The sequence below is a fragment of the Eleginops maclovinus genome, chromosome 5, assembly GCF_036324505.1.
Source record: "Eleginops maclovinus isolate JMC-PN-2008 ecotype Puerto Natales chromosome 5, JC_Emac_rtc_rv5, whole genome shotgun sequence".
Taxonomy (NCBI): Eukaryota; Metazoa; Chordata; class Actinopteri; order Perciformes; family Eleginopidae; genus Eleginops; species Eleginops maclovinus.
Window position 1 is genome coordinate 7,006,791 of NC_086353.1, and position 20,064 is coordinate 7,026,854.

A 20,064-nucleotide genomic window follows, 5' to 3' on the forward strand; every position below is an offset into this window, starting at 1 on the left:
AGATACAGGAGACTATTATAGAATACCTTTTGACAGCTCCTAAATTAATATTGTGTATTTGAATGCACAAGAACACGTTTGAATGCAACATATTATAGACAATATTATAAGGCAAGTACCACGCTTTCACCACCAGAGGGAGCTCAGTGAACGCTCTCCTGCCTGATGTTCATGGCTGTTGCCTCTTAAGATCAATAGAGCATCATCCGTCGGGGCAGCAATTCAACTTCTGCCTATGAGATTTTCAGGCATAACGTATGACCATTATTGCCAATATTTACATGGTACATTGTTACAGTTATATTTAATTAAATGCAGGAATGCTGAGATGCATAGTTCTTGAAACCCAATATTCTGTAGTAGCATTTAAATCTATCTTAAGTTTTCAAGGGTAAACAAAAGGTGCTTAATTTTACAAAAATATTTCTTATCTTTTCTTCTCCATACAGTACATGTACGTTTTTCAGAATCTTATCACCAGGTTAAAATATGAAAGCATAATTATTGAAGCATTGAATTCATAATTTACTAAATAATCTGAATACTTTACAACACACTGCCACAGAGAGCATTCTTCTCAAAACATTTATTACATTTTCAACACATAAATACAGCGGTCATGGTTGTTGTCCGGTGAAGTCACTGCTCAGTATTTACAAAAACACATATCCAAAACTGAAGATGTTAGCTTCATTGTCAGCCTGAATTTCAATAGTTTTCTTCACCTGCCTAAGACCAGGTACCATATATTGTTTTGATAGAGCGACATGATTACTCTGCCTGTTCATAAATATCTACAAACATCACTGTCATATCGTTCGTCTATCATGAAGGTCACATGGTCCAGGATTTTCTTGCAGAACAGTCCATCCTTCATGATGTCTTCTCTTCTATAATTCTCCTCACCAGAACCGGATCAGCTCTGCCTTTGGTCTCTCTCTGAACCAGACCCATCAGCTTGTTCAGAACCTTTTTGTTTCCGCTTTTGATGGCGTTAACCTACAGAGGCACAAAAAACACCAAATAATCTCATACAAAACAAGTAAAAAAACAAGTAATAACAAGGTAAGAGTTTCCGCGTGAGCCCTCACCACATCAGGGTGCGCGTCCAACACTTTCTGGCAGATGCTGTGCAGCTGTGAGGTGTCACTAACAAGACCCAGGTCCTGCTCCTGGATGATCTGCGCGGCCGTCTTGCCGGGTGACCTCCACATCTCCTGGAACACCTGAGAGGAGACAGGTGAGCACCACAACACAAACCAACAATAGCTGGAGTGTGTGTGTGTGTGTGTGTGTGTGTGTGTGTGTGTGTGTGTGTGTGTGTGTGTGTGTGTGTGTGTGTGTGTGTGTGTGTGTGTCTGTGTGTCTGTGTGTCTGTGTGTGTGTGTGTGTGTGTGTGTGTGTATGTGTGTCTGTGTCTGTGTGTCTGTGTTTCTGTGTCTGTGTGTGACAGATAGAAGCAGATAATTGCATGGTGTGTGTAGCTGACTGACCCGCCTGGCAGCAGAAGAAGAGATGTGTCCTGTTTCCTGGAGTTCCAGCAGCTCAGCCAGGGCTTTGGGAGAGATCGGGCTGAAATTACATGAAGGGCTAATTTAATTAAAGTTTAAGGGGAGACACTACAGCTGCAACTGATTAGTATCCCTACTTAATTGCTCACATTAAAACGATTATTTTTTGCATTACAAGCTTTCTGAAGTGATTTTTAAAATGCAAATGAGGCACTTTTCTTTTTAGATATTTGTTCATTTGCATACATATGATCAACATAAATCCTAATATTGATTAAAGCTCCTTTCAAAATGATTGTTTAATGCTGTTGATGTATTACAGTTACACATTTTGGATCATTTTGCAACACTCCATAAATCAGAAAACAACTCCAAAAAATATTTGTGCTTTGTTTTGATGATAGATGTAGACCAGGTTACAACTGATTTATGAAAAAAAACCTATTTTAGAACATAGACAGGAGAAGGTTTGGTGTATTCAATTAGCACTGATGCCGATATTTCTTTCTCAGAGAATGAGAAAAAACACAATTTGGAATAACAGCTTGATTCTTCAACATTCAACAAATAGATCGACTGGAAGAAGACATGTTAACAGCCCAAAACTCTCAAAGTTGGGCAGCTCATGAATACAATCAATTCCTACTTTTTTTTTTCCTTTAGCGCCTCACTTTTACAGAAGTACTGAAGAATTAGTTATATAAAAGAAGGAGAAGGAGAGAGAGGAAGAGTCAGACTGAAATAGTCCATCAACATTCACGAATTGACTTTAATGTGTTTGTCTTCCATATGTCTTCTTGTTTATTCCCCAGGCTACTTGACAAACGGAAACAAAAAGCCTGTTAGAATATATTAAGTGGAGGCACTGCAGACCAGACACTCCCTCTCAGCTAACCGTCCTCAAACAGAATATAAACACTGTGGAGAAAAAGATGAGAAGTATCCATCTCCTTTTGGCAGACTGTTTACGTGTCAAATAGAGCAGTGGTACTTCTGCACTCAGCCAGTGGGCATGCAGAGAAGTTCAACTAAACTAGAAACTGTAATTTCATTTAAAAAATGAAATACATAAGCAGCACTGCTGGTTGAATATTCCTGCGAAGGGGCTTGTTTTTTTTACTGCACTCGGAGTAATTTATTAAGTGGGCTGTTTGATGTTGCTGCTAATTTCCCTCCAGGTGCTCCTGTTTATCTATGTTTTCATGCGTTTGGGTTTATTTGATTTTCTTTAGCCCGTTTACTACTTTTATGATTATTTCACCAGTATGGATATCTATTTTATACTTGTTTAGTGCATTATGTACATTATGAGTGAGTGGCTTTACTATTTCTGTCTTTCTCTGGGTTTTTCAAGAGTGCTTACTAAGACTAATTCCATATCATGAAGCAAACAATCTTGAATCATTTGCGAAGGCCAGACTCTTTAATGCACTGGTAATGATGAGATTTTTGAAAGACTGTACATTCACGTCTTAAGAGTTCACCTAATTTCACCAAAATTCAGTATTAGGTAACACCCCATTTGCATTTTTAAACATACAATTTCAGAAATCTTGTTAAATGATTTACCTGTTTCACATGTAGTGTCATAAGCAGGTTTGGACTTATTATACAGACAACATTAGGAGATTTCATATTTACACTCCTCATCACACATTGCATGCTTTTTTGCAAAACTCTTCAAAACGCTGTTACTGTTTGTTTCTGAGTTTCTCTGTTTCGTCCCCCTCATGCAGTCCTGCTGGCAACTCTTTGTTTTTCTTTATTTCTCCTACTTTCAACCAAAGCAAATGCAGCATCATGCATAAATAAACACGCGCATTGTGGTTTACTCACACACAAGTGCTTCACATCAGTCTGGGGATGGTAGATAAAGTACAGCTTACAGCATTCTGTGCTGACGCCAACACATGACTTGTTTCACGTTCAATTAAATGTTTATTGTAAGGAATGAGTTTAGAACTAACATTTTTCTGAGTGAAGGGAGGAGTCAAAAAAAAGAGGGAAGAACACTTTCTCAGCAGTAAAAATGATTAGAGGAGAAAAAACCAATTCATTTTAAACAAGCTGAAGAGACATTTCTAAAGTTAGGAGCTGGTGCTTCACAAATACAACTCTGCATTCGAATCCTCTCATTTTTCTTTTAGTTGCAGGGGCTATTGAACTACCATTCGAAGTAAAACTGAGAGTCTCAGTATAGGAACAGAAAGAGTGGGACACAATTGGTGTTGCGTTCGTGAATGGCTAGATAAACAAATTTGAAAAAGTGCTACGACAACTTTTCCTGCATCAAAATACGATTTTATCCAATTCCAAGAGACATATACTAAAATCCGAACAGGCTTTCAGCAGGGAGCGATTAAAGCTACACCAAAGTAATGATTTCACGACTGTAATTGCATTTGTAACAATAGGCTTTCCTCTGACGGGCTGTCAAACTGTCACAGGGTTTTCTCATCAACAGACACAAAGAATTAGGGAATATCAGGTGATTTATGACCTCACACATTTTATTCTTGTATATTATGCGATGGTTTAATCAGTATTAGTGAGCGTGATAATCTAATCATCGTTGATGTCATTCAAACCATTTCATCAGACTATTGTTGGTGTGCAGACATTGTGGCTCGACTATAGAAACATTATTGTGAGGACTGAATCGGCACAGGGGGACACAAAACTCTCCAGTTTTAAATCTATTGAAGTATAGAGAGAAAACTGTTCAATAATTTAGATTTATAGTGGCATCTCTTATTGAGCCGAGAAAAACTGAAGGTTTGTGTAATGTCTCTCAAGAGTAGAAACCCCCAAATTAGATCGATTTGAACAACTAAATTTGTTTTTCTTTCACTTAGTTCTGTAGATAGCCATTTATTATGTTCCCTTGCTTAGTAAATTGAATATCAATATCCCTCAAGCGGCTATTGTTCGATTCAATATGATGCCAGCTACGCCTGCTGTGCATATAAAGAGGTCAGATTACTTACAGACCTCATTCATCCTCACTAGATATCAAGCATATATTTGGATCAGGTAGAGCGCTGAAGTCTGGCAGCTGCTGCTTCATTCATGCGTCGTGATCCTCGGCTCTTTCACAGTGGTGTGGCTATCAGCTGAATAATAAAGCTGAATCATAATCATGCATCACGGCAGCCACCATTTCCTGATACCTCTCACTGTTGTGGTGCAGTCTATTCATTTCTACAGAGACACAAATGAATCTTTGGGCACGAGAATCAGCATCCAAGTATCCATCCTCTCTTAATCCCTTATCAGGCAATGTTACACTAAATGTCAGGAACCTGGTTTTAGTCTTTGGCACAAACCTGACTTTTGTGAAACACAAGAACAACATCATAGAGTCATGCAACTATCATTTACAAAATACTGCCAGGTTATAATCCATCCTGAGTTTAGATGACACTCAAGCTATCATTCATGCTTTTAATTCCTGTTGTAGACGATTGAAACGCCCTTTTAACTGGTTTAAATCAAGAAATCAATGAACAGACTCCAAAATGTGCAAAATGTAGCAGTGAGTGACACCTGACAACAATGAAGAGACGAGAATACACTACTCCAGTTTTACTGAAGCTTCTACGGGCTGCCCTTCATGGCCTGAACATAGATTATATATCTGAACCCTTACGTAAGGTTTTCTGTTTTGAGGTTATGATTTTATGCTCATTTTTATGAAAGATGCTGTTTCAGTGTAGTAAGGACATTGAAGGACAGTAACAGAGGTTAACGACAGTGAAATGATTGATAAAAACGTATAGTTTATGGTTTATCAAAGGCTGTTGTTACACTAGCTCCTGCAGGTCATGTTTACAACCCTTCCCGTGCTATTTACTATCCCTATTATTGTTTGGGTAAATATAATTTAGTCTGAATGCAACTTCACATGCCAGATCTCCCTCCACCAGCCCATACTCCTCCTTATGTGCCAATTGTTTGGTGTTTTTGATTGAAAGAGGATCTAATGATTTATTTGTTTATCAAGTAGGGATTAGTTCCTTCCTGCCGGGACTTTTCCCCCTTAAAGAGCAGAGTACGTCAAATCTTTCTGTATAGCCATCTGCTATTAATGCTTGAAGTTAGTATCTCAGACTTAAGTTTTGTGATGAGTAAAAGGATGCAGGGTTGAACGTCTGCCAACAGATGTACTAAATCACTTGTAGGTGACAATTCCTTTTGACATGAAATCAAAGTTTAATCCTTGAAGCAGTGGCTCGAGACTCCTGACAGAAAGTGTTATGCTGCCATATCACACAGTGAAGAGATGACAGGTTCTGAGTGAGGCAGAGATGGGAGAGGAAGCTTCTCAGCCGACCTGAAGGGAGGGCGTCATGGTTCATAGTCAGCTTCTTAACCCCTAAGCTAAAGGACCCCTCAAGGGATTATGTTAACCTTTCTTCTCACCTCTTTCTTCTTAGGATGTTTATTTATCAGAGGGGGCCTTTAGGATGAAAACTATTCAGTTTTTAACAAGAAAGAAGTTTGAGAAGATTTAGAGAAAAGTTACTAATGACAGCCAAACTCTGAAGTTGTAAGAGTGTTAAAGGGGTGTACAAAAGTTTTGTTAATAAAGGCATATCTTAGATGATGTATAGAGATTCGATTGATGGAGTAGAACACCCCTATTGTGCAGCTTTGTATACATATTCCATTCCTCTTGCAATAGTTTCAATTCACCAACATTTTTCACATGCAGCATAGAGCTACAAAGGGAGGAACCACAAAGGAGCCTCAAAGGGCTCATGTGCAGGAGCCCTGACATCTAAGAACTGAGCGTTGGCAGCAGAATAGCATGGCATTAATGAGCCAAGCTGGCAAAACAAATGAAAATCAAACCTGCAATACAAACAATGAGCATAATGTGACCATTGTAAAAGCGACATGAGGGTGTATGTGTAAATGTCTCACCTCTGGGTTACACTCATGTCCTGCTGTTTCAGGTGACCCACCAGGTCATTGGTCACCCAGCCAATCACCTTCCTCGGCTCCTTCTTGGTTGCCCTCAACACCGCCTCAAAGTACTCCACCAGCCCCTCCTCATTCTGTAAAAAGAGCACGGTAAAATACTTTCATCCTTCACATACATATACTAATTAGGATCAAATTAGCCCAGCAGAGTCCGGCAGTATACAGCTGCCAAGCAGAACTGTGTCCGAGCTGACTCTACGTGAACTTGATGAAATGGCAATTAAAAGAAAGATGCAAGAAACAGATTTAGTCATGGAATCAACTCCTCTGTCACTGGTAGCTTTCATCCACTTATTCAATTCCTTATTTTGGACTTTATATTATCTGAAAAAAGTTAAATAGGACTGAAATCTGCATATTTGAGGGGCTTAAAAAATCAATAATAATCGATTAATGTTTGATTATTTTTCTGTCGATCAGCTAATGGATTGCATCCCTCGCTCATAAACTCACCACCAGAGTGAGGCTGTGCTCGGGCAGGATGCCGTACGCTTGCACCAGTCTCTCTCTTTTGACAGCGGGCAGCTCTGGCAGTGCTTCTCTTATCTTCTGCACCACCACCGCCTGACAAGCATCAATGCCAGTGGGCAGCGATGCGTTATCCTCATACACAATCAGAGGGGGCAGGTTGGGCTCTGGCATAAACCTGAAGGGAGAAAGGGAGGGGGGGGAGACAAAGAAAGAGAGGGGGGAGAATGCTTTATCAGCAGTACAGATGAGTTTAGAGGAGAGGAGGTTGGCTTTTGCTTTGATACTAAAAGTTCTCTCAACACTTGTGACATTTCACTCTCTCCACTAATAACTTGACTCCATCGTCCATCTATAAATCCCCCTCCTAAACACCCCCCCCCCCCCCCACACACACACACACAAATGACTGAGGTTCTTTTATATCCCTCCATCTAGCTGTCACTCAGGTTCTCGTCCTCTTTAGTCCCCACTGAGGCCAAGCTCATCTTCTGATATCATATCATCAACGTCAATAAGCGCATTCTCCCAGGACAGACCCACATATGCAGAACCCACGCTCACCTGTAGTCCTGAAGACCCTCCTTGTCCCTCATAGGAACAGTTTCCCTAGAGGAAAAACAGACACAGCTCATAAATGATCATTAGGATTCATAAACATGCTTTACAAAGTTCTTCATAATAGATCTTAGAGGAAAATGTTCCTTGAGGAATTGTACCAAAAAGGTCAAGCAGAAATGCAGCAACTTCAAACATCTTAAAACGGGAAGATTTGTTATTTTCTTTGTTAACTGTAATAATGAACTGAATATCTTGTGGTTTTCGAAAGTGCAAGCCTGACGGGGAGAAGCCACAGCAGCAGAAGATGATGAAGGCCTCAGCTGTGTGTGAGTCGGCTCATTCTGTTAAACCCATAAGCCTGAGAGTAGCACATAGCTCACAGATAACACGGCATGACAGCACCATCCAAATGACTCTATTCATCACGATTACCATGATGGTTGCTCCTATAATGAAGCAGGCAGAGCTCCCAGTCAGAGGCTGTGGTACTGGATCAAGTCTGGCAACACGGCCCTGCACTTTCATCCTCTTACCCTGATTTGGAATCAAACGCCCGGGTCTCGCTTTGCACCGTCCCGCCTCTCTGCAGGACTGCGATCTGTCTCTGGATCTCGTAGTCTGTTGATGTGAAAAGGGGAACATAACAATAAATACAGAGAGTTTACTCAATAAATCCTGTACACACAGATATAATTGTGTGCTAAATGCGAAACATCTGCTGTGATGCCCTGGCACTCCTCAGGTGTCTGACAGCTGCCACGTTGTAACTGTGATAAACGATGCTTTCTCCATGACTTTTAAATACCAAATCGGCAGCAGAGTAAATGCGATACCACCTTATCGATGAATAATTCATGCACAGCGCCACAGTATGTCAAACCATGCTCAGAAAACCAACACGTAAAATGCTGAGATTTTCTGGCTCTGGCTCTTTGTCAGCTTTTCATAGTGGAGGTCAGTCAACAGTGAGAGTTGACATAAAATCTATGCTTTTTTAAATGAGCAGCTTCAAGAAGCCAATTCAGCATCACACGCTGCCATCACACGGCTAATTGTTCGTGACTTGTTGTCAGTCCTAAGTTTATGCTTCACAAGTTACTGTCAATGATAACTATGACTCCTGTCTGAATGCCTCTTCATAAATCCATCTGTCCTCTTTTCATTGCAACAGAAAACTGATTCTGTCTGTGACAGTAATAAATATATAGAGTTTGTGTAACACCTGCCAGAAACAAACTTGCAGAAGTGTTCAAACAAGTTTTAAGATCCTTCAAGTATGTTAGTAGAAAAGCAGAATTACACTGCGACAGTATTTCAATATCATTTAAAGTCATACATTAAAATACTACTTTGGTGAAATGGGATTGATTATTTTAAATGATGCATTTATGTGTATGCAGAATTTCACCGTTATTTTAAAAAAGTACGGCTGAGGTTTTTGGCTTGTTTTTTGTCTTTCTTTTAGCAGGATTACAGGAAAACTACTTGCCCAATTTTCCTACATCTTGGTGGAAGGGTGTAGCATGGTCCAAAGAAGAACCCATTTTTATTTTGGAGCGAATTTGAGTTAAAGGGAGGATTCAAAATGTTTCACTTTGCTTAGAAATACAAATAGGGCTCTGTGCTGCACTCACGTGGTATCGGAATAATCAGAAGAAAAACAATTCCGTAAGGAAAGAAGTGAATGCCTCGAATTCAGAACAACAAAGATACCTATGTGTTGTTTTAATGCTTTGAAATACATCACAACTTCATGTATCATTCTTATGATTTGCACATTATGACTTAAAGCTCATGAACACGTCACAGTCAAAAGGAAGATTTACCAACCTAAGAAATGGTACATGTTTAAAGACCATTCATATAGCACTCTTAAGACATCCTGCTCTGCTTTTTTTAAGATGGTAACTTTTTAAGAAGATTACCTATAGCCCTGGCGAGGTACCGGATGCTGTTGATGTTCTTCACCTCTGTCCTGATACCCAGCGGCTCACCTGGTTCATGCACAGACACATTGGCATCTACTCTCAGCTGGCCCTCTGTGGAGAGAGACGGACAACATGCAAAATGAGTAGGTAATAACTTTGAGTTTAGAGTTAAGCACCTCCGAAGAAATAGAGGGAAAGGGTCGGAGAATGATTTCTATACCAGACATGTTGCCTTGACAGGTGCCAAGGGTTTGCAGGATGAGTTGCAGCTCTCCGACAGCTGCTGCAGCTTCCTCTCCACAGCTCATGTCGGGCTCCATCACCAGCTCCATTAGTCCTACACCTGAGACATGTGAAGACAGCTGTGTGTTACATCTCAGGCACCTTCTATTCTATGTAACTCTGGAGCAAACCTCAACAGTTTGTTGAGCGTTTTAAATATACAGAACATGTCTGTCTGAAAAACTGTTGGCCCATTTTTAAAGGAGAAAACGTTGTAAAATATTTATTTTACCGGCAAAAGAATCTCACAAAAAGACAAAAACTAACCAACTTTCCGTTTGTCTGTTGCCCACAGCCCCAAGCTCATTTGTTTCTGCTGAAGATTTACTTTTAAAACTTTTATATTTTTTATTGAACACGGTTTTTGGGGCTACTTGATGTTTTGAGTAGTTTTTTTTCCACAGTGAGTGTCTATGGCACATAAGAACAGGCTGTATCAGGCTACACAGCGACTAAACAATGGTAGAATCTGTTTATTGTTGCTTTTTGTGGACAACCAGAAAATCCTTTCAATAAAGTGCACAGACTAACACTCCTTCCCTTACGTTACCTGCTCTGTTGAGGTCTATGAGAGTCTGGCTGCGGAGGTCATCGTGGAGACTCTTGCCGCTGTCCTGCTCCAGCTGGATCTGTTTGATGCTGACAGATTTTTTGATCACCTGGTTCCTTTTTTTCCCTCCAAGGAAGCTGTAGGCCAGGAGGCCATCTACTGCGATGGGCCGCCGTTGCTGTGTGATCTGGTATCCAGCCTGAAATTTGAAAACACACCAGGCTGTATAAAATGCAGACCTGTAGAAATGTGGGCAGCTAGGTTGTGTGGTAATGGGCAGTAGTACAATAAGTTGTAGTAGTAGTACACCAGTCAGGAATAACTTTACAATGCCATCCATTCATATCTTTTAAAAAATACGAACTGATTTCCATGTAGTTCATGTAAAAATAGAGCTACAATAAAAATAATGCGTTTTCCTTGCTGTGGAGTTATTTCATTGTTATTTTTGACTTCTTACATTTATGTCCTGCTTCCGTTACGCTCATGTAAATTGTTGATTGTAGTATGATGATAATACTTGGCTGTTTAGTAACTGCTATGTTGTAACATGGAATTGCTTGTTGTAGATATTTTCCATGTATAGACATGAACTGAGAATTACAGGAAAACAAACAAAATGAATTTCAGTAATTCAGTAATTCAGTAAAGTGTGTTTAACTGCTTGCCATTCATTCACTCAAATACATAGTAGCAAAAACATCAAATTATGGATGTAGATACCATTTTCCAGCAGTGAGTGTTTTCAACCATTCCACTGAAATAACAATCTGATTTTTGCTGCAGTCAGGGTCCATGTAAAGGTGAGGCAGAAAGCGTTTTTCACACAGTCGTTCACAGACTGATTGGCTGTGCAGGCATTGTAATGCAGAAGGAGAGCTGCCACTTCACTCAAGGTTCCTACTGAGAAAAACCTAATAATAAATATTTCATCCTCTCCTCTGTTCTGAAAAGAATCTACTGCCCCGAGTATTTATTCCCCACGTTACCATAGCAACCACATCACAGGAACCACACATTAATCATACTTATGCTAAAGAGAGCGCGGACGTGGGAGAGGAGATTGGGGTGCTGTTAGTCCCTGGCTCTCTGCACAATGAGCTTGATCTTCAAAATCAATCACTTCCTCTTTTTAAAAAAGATGAGAGAGAAAATAAGACTATTGGGGGATATTCTTTTTCAATTCCAGTTCTTTTGGTGGATTCAATCCTTAAATCTTCAGGGTTTTTTGTGAAAACTGTTGCAGCTTATCAGAAATCCCCTGTTCCAAACGTAATCTCTTCATGAGTTTTGTCTCAGCGTTACAAATGTTTCCTCTGCTGGGGGAAGCACGAACTATACATTGGGGAGCATCTGTTAAAGTGAAGAGTACTAGCATTTCCTGCATAATAAATAGACTCTGTTTGCTACATATATTAATGAAGGGTGAGGAATGTCCCTTGGTAATAAGCTAGTGGTGGCCACAATATTTTTTTCCGATTAGGCTCAAGGCCATAATGAGCAGGGATGCTCTAAATGACTCCTCACCCTCCCATTATCTAGAGATACAGATGCCTGCCTGCTCACATACAGCGTTGGCGAAACACATTGCAAACTAGGATTCGTGAAACACTCACAATAAGTTCATCATGGTTCATTTCCATCCTCAGGATAATCCTCACTTGAGTGACTTGAAAGAGCTGTCTAGTTAAGGGGGAAATGATTAAAATTGTATTAATTGTTGTTATCCTTTAATTATGGCTGAGGAACTTACTATTTAACATTATCTTTAATATATAATTTATAAAGTTTTTTATTTTAAAACAAGTTGTGTGTCCTATCTCTATTTCTCCTAACAAAATGTAAGGTTAATATCCAGTATTTGTTGTGATTTTTTAAAGCATATTTTGATGAAAAGCGGGATGATATTGTGAAATTGCAACTATTTTAATTGTGAAATGAAATATTCATATTGTCCAATGACTACTCCAAACTCATTTTCATGTTGTGATCTGCTGAGTCATTCTCTGATTAGTTTCAAATTCACTCAACAGACAAGACTCAGTCGCTGTCTCGTTCCTCGCGCTGCACACTGATGTTTTTCTTTGCTACCCAAGAGTGTCCTACAGAAACTCAAAGCTCTCGTTTGACACATATCCAGGATTCAATAGCCAGCCCATGTGTTTATTTAGAAACATTAATATCTCAAGGTATTTACCTACTTAAAGGTAGGTTAGCATGGAGTTGCTGATGCACGTTACTTTACATACAGTATTCATGTGCCCTGCTTGCCATTACGACTGAAGAAGGAATGCTTGTTGGACAGCCGCATTCATCGTTTAATGAGCAACTGTGGTGTTTCACTGAATGCAATCAGGGATTACATCAATAATGTACAATGCAATTTACAAATGTATTTTTCAAGGGCGGTATCATTTCTCCCTGGGTCCTGCTGATGGTTTGGTTTTTTTACGAGCGTTTGATTACACTCAAACTTTAGGTCAAATGTGAAAAGACTCGCCATCATCTGACTAATCAAAAACCACTCTGACTTCACTCTATCATGCTGTCATACAACATCACTCTTTGGAGCAGCTGATGAGACTAGTGGAAATTAAATAAATATAAGCAAGGCAACAGCAGGTGTAAACACTGACTCTAAAACACAAACAAAAGTTCAGGCTAAACTACGCAGCATGAGTTTTTGGGGAAAATCACAATAAAATAAAAAAATGTAATCATATATTATCCTCCCTGCTGTGTGTGTCAACTGCTAAGAATTGCTCCAAAGGAGGTGATGCAATCCTCAGCAAACACACAAAAGAGCGAGTGGAACCCAACAGTAATCCCTGCGCTTCTGGAGGGGATTTTGTTAGACTTTCAAGATACATGGACTTACTTGGAAGATAATGTAACCCTACCATTGTGATTAAAATATGTTATGCTGCAACTGTGTGATAACCATTGAGTCTGTGAAAAAATAAATGGGAAATACTTCCATCTATCAAGATCTACAGAAAGCTGTTATGCTCCATCTAGCCTTATCAGTCACATTTTCACAATACAGTGACGTAAGCTAGGGAATTAGAGCAAGACTAAATTATCTCTCAAAAGTAGAGATGATTTATGTTTGTGTTATACAGTAGTAAGAATATTGCAATACAAATACCAGCTAAAGCTCATACCTACTGTATTTCCTGCTATTTCATGGAGATTTTAAGCCCCTTCTTTGGGCAGTTTCTATAAAATACTACTAAATGAAATCTGTCTCTTAAGTTATTCAGGCTAAAATTACCCTTCTCATTACCTTGCCCAAAGCAGTGTTAGCATAATATCTTACCAGGGAAATAATGACTTTAAAAACTCAAATTGCTAAATTCTTCAGCACCTTTCTTCCCAGAGTTTCTTAGATTTATTAGAAAAAAGGTCTCTCCAGGGTTAGTCACTGCGGAGTCACTGTTCCTATGGCATTTTGTCTTTCCCTCTAAAAGCCTTAAAATGTCACTCATAATGGAAGCTAAATTACCCCTGGGCTCTGAGGGCTAGTGAAACCTTGCCATGCGACGACTCGATTACAGGGAGCAAAGTGAACATCACATGGGCAAGACAGACTGTTAAATAGAAATATAGATGTTAAAGAGGGGGGGAGGTTTGTTGAAGAGCTCTACCACTACCGTAAAATACAAGTTGGTTCATATAAAATGTTGAATATGCACATGCTAACCACATGCCCATTTAAAAAAAAGGTTTTGCTACTTTGGGGAACAGCAAAATGTCAACCACTCTGCAGTATCTCTCAGCGTGATAAACCACTCAAACATCTTTCACGACATTGTTTGGCTTTAATCGAATGCATGATTACTACCTAGCAACAGACAAACAAAGTTAACAATGAGCTGGCGGAGACTAACTAAAGTGCAGGACATTTTCCCCAATAGTTGGAGGACACAAAAACAGGCAAAAATGTTAAAAGGATTTGACTTTCTTTATCACATAGAAACAAGGCTTCAAGTTGGCCAAATAAATACATCTGATAATTAGCGCTGCTTAAAAAGAGTGTAGTCAGCAGTAACTGTTTGAGGAAATTCAATTAGAAATCACCAGAAAATGACTGGTATCTGAAGTTCTTTAAGGGTAAATGCAATAGATAGGAATTATAATTTTCTTTTAAATTAACTATTTATATTTCATTTTTCATTATTAGTTCCTACTGTTCACAATCAAACTCCCAGATTTGTTTAGCTACATAACACTCCCTGGGGTTATATGACTATAATAATCATTCAGATTATGTGAATAAAAGAGAGCTATGCCCAGATTATCAACAAATGCGTTTAGAGGGGAATGACCTGAGGATAATACAACAATCGAAGTGCACTGAAGGAAATGGGCTGGCTGAAGAAAAAAAACACTGCTCATTTTCTTTAATAGCTTTCAGTGTCATTCGTCTGTATGTGTGGCAAATAACATTTTTGCTGCTTCAGCAAGATTTGCTCACTACTTGGATAAGAGCTCATGGCAGGGATAGTTCAGTGGGAAAGCTGTAATGGTGAAGTTGGAGGCAGATGAGGACAGCTTATATATATATCTTTTAAAGTACCGGTAATTATGCAGCATAAATGTCTTTACACTGCTGTTTGTCTGATGAAATTTCCCCAACTAACGTCCGTGCTTCAGCATATTCAAACCTAGACACTACACAGAAAGTAGATAAAGGAGTAAAGACTCACAGGGAGGTCAGCGTAGAAGTAGTGTTTCCTATCAAAAAGAGATTTCCTGTTTATGGTGCAGTTGAGAGCCAATGCTGTCATCACAGCAGCTTCGACACATCGTATATTCAGGACCTGGAGACACACAGGGACATTATGTGATGACCTGACAAGAATGGATCACGTAACAGGTTAGCTTTGTTTGCAATATGTTTAGCAATACTTACAGGTAATGTGCCTGGTAAGGTTGCATCAAAGGGTGACACCAGGGAGTTTGGAGGAGCCGAGAAGCGAACTGATGAGCCGGAGAACAGCTTGGTGTTCGAGTTAATCTGGGCGTGGACTTCCAAACCTACCACTCCAACCAGCTGCTGGGGCGCACTGAGAGACACAGGGGACAGGTGTGAGACGGACACGACCAAAATAAAGACAGGTGGAGGATTGAGGAGATCAAAATTTGCCAGAAAATTGCAATATTATAAAGTGTCCACAATACATGCCTCAAACTGAAGATGAGCCTTGACTCCCTTATACAAACTATTTCAAGGTGAATGGAAATATGCAGTGTGTAAAATGTGACTAAAACACAGTATATTATGCATAGAAACAATTGATTTGTATGAGTTTGCTTTTGATGTATAGTGTTATCCCACGAGGCAAAGCAGAAAGAAAGCTAAATAACCGCATTTCAACTAGTAAAATAATGTAATTCCAATTCTATTAAACTTGCAATACAAAGTCATTGTTTACGTCTTTGATTCATGCTTGGAGTATGTTTTTCACATCATAATGACATGCAGGATCTTGATATTTAATCATATTGGCAGATATATGCTTCCATACATACAATATTGTATCGTTTAATACTACTTACAGGTTAGCAGGATACAGGTCATGCAGTAGCAGTCTTCCTTACCTTTTTACTTTCAGCTGCGGCTGGCTGCAGCATCGTAAGCTTGATGTGCTTATCCGTCTGATAACACACGAAGCCTTTGGATAGAAGATTGATATATGTTTATTCATATGTTGTAGCAGCTCACTTGCTGCAACAGAGGAGGCTGCCATGTTGTTATGTTAAAGTCAACATGGGAGCTGTAGTTTCTTTAAGTGACATTTGATATGAGTTTGGACGAGGATGGTTTCTATGAAAAAACTACAAAGCCCAGTCACACGGCTCATTGGTGATATTCCGGTTTCCGACATAAATTGCATCATATCCGGTTAGACATCTGGCGGGAGTTATTCACATGGTACTGTTGCTGAGCAGATAGTTCACAGTCCTTAGCTTTTACTGCCAGCGCTGGTTAAATAAAATATAAAACATGATGGCTACAAGCGGAAAAGACGCCTGTGGATTAAACGGCGACGAGCGATCAGTGTCTTTAAACGGCAGCAGCGACAAGTCACACTCACTTGTCAACGGAGCAACAACGGGGGCATCGGCTCACTCAAAGCTGCAGAACGGAGGAGGAACCGCGGCAGAAAGGTTCACATTCAGCCCCGAGCCCACCATTGAGGACATTAGGCGGATGCAAGCGGAGTTCACGGACGAGAGGGACTGGAATCAGTTCCACCAGCCCCGCAACCTGCTCCTGGCTATGGTCGGGGAGGTGGGAGAGGTGTCGGAGCTCTTCCAGTGGCGGGGGGAGGTGGCAGAGGGCCTGCCGGACTGGACCGAGTCCGAGCGAGAGCAGCTGGCCCAGGAGCTCAGCGACGTGATGATCTATCTGGTGGAGCTCGCCGAGAAGTGTAAAGTCGATCTACCCCAAGCAGTGCTTCGGAAAATGGCCCTAAATAGACTGAAATACCCCGCTAACAAGGTGCATGGGTCGGCCAAAAAGTACACCGAGTACAAGGACTGAATTTTGGAGGCCATGCCATCAAGGGCTGCATCTTGCTGTGACTGACTTCACTGCACTGACAACATGATGCATAATAATTACGACCTACTACTGAACATTTTATCACAATGTGTTCTGGTTTGACTAGTTTCTGTGATACACATTTGTTTGCCTCGTAGCCTACACGTTTAGTAGGACAGGCATTTCGGCAATAGTGGCTTTTATTGAGTTACCCATAATCATTGATTATGTTAGTTTGAGGCAGTGCATACTCTTTAGCAGAAAATATGACTGTTGTGCAGTGTCTTTGGGGAGTATTTAGAAGAAAGCGTTTTTCACTCAAGATTTTATATATTTTCTCCAGTGTAGCAGTGTGACTGATTAGGAAGTTGATGGAGATGAAGCATAAATTATGTTTTAACCTTCCCTGACAAGAGTAACTGTAAATAGTTGTTTTGCTTTATCCTCCCTTTCAATCATTTGAATCAGCCCATCTTTTGTTGTGTTCACATTGCATGTTACAATTTTTTCCAAAGTAAAAGCTGCTTTAATTCTTTCCTGTGTATTTCCAATTATTTTGTCATTCTGTCACTAATGGTTGTAATTGGAGTTGTAACCCTGTTAGTTGGCTGTTAGAGGTAAACACAACAGCCTCAATTAGGAGTTGAATAGACATACCTTATCTAAGGCATTGAATAATAAAACCTCAAACGTAAATCCTAATTTTAAAGGGGTTATTATGTTGTATCTATGCATTCATTGCATATTGCCAAGTAGGCTATTTCTAAAAGTCTACAGTCATTGATATAACTTGGCTCACTGTTAAATCAGAAATACTTCTCAGTATAATTTGAAAACAGCGTACATCCACCTCAATCATGACAAGAATCAAAATTACAAGGTTACCTGATAATAACATTAAGATGAATAGAAAATGTTTTGTTAACTTAGCATTAATTCACATTCTTTCGCACATGGCAATGTGCTACCCTTCAGGCATAGGCCTACCTATCACAAGTTACTTAACTGACATGACTGATATATTCAACTGAACTGTAACTTCTGAGAAATCTTTCAGCAAAGATTTGTGATGCAAAACTTGTCTGTGTGCACAAGAGCGGGGCGTTCAGTGTAACACGGTGATAAAACCGTCTGTCTTGTTTTTCCATTTGATATGTTTCAAGAAACAAACATTGCCCTCAGCTGTATATCCTGATAGTCGTTCAGAAGCATGAGTCATCCACAGCCTGTAGAGGACAAGAGTCATGCATCACTAACATGTTTCTCTGTGTGCAAGTCGAGCCTCGCTTCGAAGTAAACAGCTTTTAAGTTCAGTAAATATGACATGGCATGCCACATTAAGAATGAGCAATTGTCCACTCCCTTGGTGTGTATCCAGAAACTGATATTTAAACTGCCCTCCTCTACAGGCACTGCAATGCTTAAATATATCATTTAGATTTTAGGCTCTTTGGAGGGAAGGGTATTGAAAAATGTTTTCACTCCTTTTTGATCAAATGTATTAGAATATATTTGTTTTTCATGGTAAATCTTTAGCTGCTCAAGGTTTCCTGACAAATTCTACAAAGCTTGCTTTACAGCAGAATTCCTCTAAAACACAAGCCCCAGCTCACATGAGTTGTGTGATGCACAGTGAACATCATTGCAAAACAGTGTCTGAAATGGGAGAATGTGACACTTTGAAGAGACTCTCAATATTCAGTTTCTAGATGTTTCAGTCAGGTAGAAACTGAATTTTCCGCTGTCCCAGGAGAGTAAAATGTCTGCATCACTTTTATTCCTGTTCCCCGAGAGTACATTGGCACTTCAAGTTGGCCTGAAAACGTTTTGGAACAAACCCTTTCCTCTAAGAAATCATAATTAAAAAAATTCCGATAGGAACGTAGATTACTTCCACATTAAATTGAAATATCTCTATCGACAGTCAATATCTTTAAATATTTTAAATGAAACAATCCCATCTTTTTATTTCTATGTTTTCTAATGAGATATCACACCTGACATGAAGCGATCCAGACCCTAAATGAGAAGATATTGTACTCATTTAATTTACCCAGGTATCGCTGTATTTGCCGTTAACATGTAGGCTTTTCATTCTCTGCCACCCTTACTGGAGTGACAATAATACCCTCAGAAACCCGTGTAAGTCTTTTATACTTTAAGCAGACTTTAATTCTGATATGTGGACTTCATGTTTGTGTAAGTCGTATTTTTGGACGAATGATTTGTATACGCTACGATTAAAACTAACGTTTTCTGAGAGTAAGAACCACATACAGTGGGGCAAAAAAGTATTTAGTCAGCCACCAATTGTGCAAGTTCTCCCATTTAAAAAGATGAGAGAGGCCTGTAATTTTTATCATAGGTATACCTCAACTATGACAGACAGAATGAGGGAAAAAAATCCAGAAAATCACATTGTAGGATTTTTAAAGAATTTATTTTCAAATTATTGTGGAAAATAAGTATTTGGTCAATAACAAAAGTTCATCTCAATACTTTGTTATATACCCTTTGTTGGCAATGACAGAGGTCAAATGTTTTCTGTAAGTCTTCACAAGGTTTTCACACACTGTTGCTGGTATTTTGGCCCATTCCTCCATGCAGATCTCCTCTAAAGCAGTGATGTTTTGGGGCTGTCGCTGGGCAACACGGACTTTCAACTCCCTCCAAAAATTTTCTATGGGGTTGAGATCTGGAGACTGGCTAGGCCACTCCAGGACCTTGAAATGCTTCTTACGAAGCCACTCCTTCGTTGCCCTGGCGGTGTGTTTGGGATCATTGTCATGTTGAAAGACCCAGCCACGCTTCATCTTCAGTGCCTTTGCTGATGGAAGGAGGTTTTCACTCAAAATCTCACGATACATGGCCCCATTCATTCTTTCCTTTACACGGATCAGTCGTCCTGGTCCCTTTGCAGAAAAACAGCCCCAAAGCATGATGTTTCCACCCCCATGCTTCACAGTAGGTATGGTGTTCTTTGGATGCAACTCTGCATTCTTTCTCCTCCAAACACGACGAGTTGAGTTTTTACCAAAAAGTTCTATTTTGGTTTCATCTGACCATATGACATTCTCCCAATCCTCTTCTGGATCATCCAAATGCCCTCTAGCAAACTTCAGACGGGCCTGGACATGTACTGGCTTAAGCAGGGGGACACGTCTGGAACTGCAGGATTTAAGTCCCTGGCGGCGTAGTGTGTTACTGATGGTAGCCTCTGTTACTTTG

At 39.8% G+C, this 20,064-nt stretch overlaps 2 protein-coding genes across 2 annotated transcripts; one reads left to right on the plus strand and one right to left on the minus strand.

Annotated features, from left to right (window-relative positions):
• Nucleotides 1-569: 569 nt before the first annotated feature.
• On the minus strand, nucleotides 570-16,057 carry gatb (glutamyl-tRNA(Gln) amidotransferase, subunit B). Its single transcript, XM_063883493.1, has 13 exons — nucleotides 15,891-16,057; nucleotides 15,202-15,355; nucleotides 14,996-15,109; nucleotides 10,287-10,485; nucleotides 9,675-9,797; nucleotides 9,452-9,565; nucleotides 8,060-8,144; nucleotides 7,530-7,574; nucleotides 6,951-7,143; nucleotides 6,438-6,571; nucleotides 1,494-1,572; nucleotides 1,092-1,226; nucleotides 570-999 (listed from the first exon to the last, which is right to left on the minus strand). The coding sequence occupies exons 1-13, from the start codon at nucleotides 16,037-16,039 to the stop codon at nucleotides 874-876; spliced, it is 1,650 nt and encodes a 549-aa protein (XP_063739563.1). The 5' UTR covers nucleotides 16,040-16,057; the 3' UTR covers nucleotides 570-873.
• Nucleotides 16,058-16,163: 106 nt separating this feature from the next.
• On the plus strand, nucleotides 16,164-17,371 carry dctpp1 (dCTP pyrophosphatase 1). Its single transcript, XM_063883494.1, has one exon. The coding sequence runs from the start codon at nucleotides 16,297-16,299 to the stop codon at nucleotides 16,834-16,836; it is 540 nt and encodes a 179-aa protein (XP_063739564.1). The 5' UTR covers nucleotides 16,164-16,296; the 3' UTR covers nucleotides 16,837-17,371.
• Nucleotides 17,372-20,064: the final 2,693 nt, after the last annotated feature.

What these genes read in the sequence shown, in the direction of transcription:
- dctpp1 (XM_063883494.1), top strand. Translation starts at nt 16,297, where the DNA reads ATGATGGCTACAAGCGGAAAAGACGCCTGTGGATTAAACGGCGACGAG.
- gatb (XM_063883493.1), bottom strand. Translation starts at nt 16,039, where the DNA reads ATGGCAGCCTCCTCTGTTGCAGCAAGTGAGCTGCTACAACATATGAAT. An exon ending in GCGTTTGATTCCAAATCAGG is followed by an intron (nt 7,575 to 8,059) that starts GTAAGAGGATGA and finishes TTTTTCCTCTAG; the next exon opens with GGAAACTGTTCCTATGAGGG. An exon ending in CTTCTTCTGCTGCCAGGCGG is followed by an intron (nt 1,227 to 1,493) that starts GTCAGTCAGCTA and finishes GTCTCCTCTCAG; the next exon opens with GTGTTCCAGGAGATGTGGAG.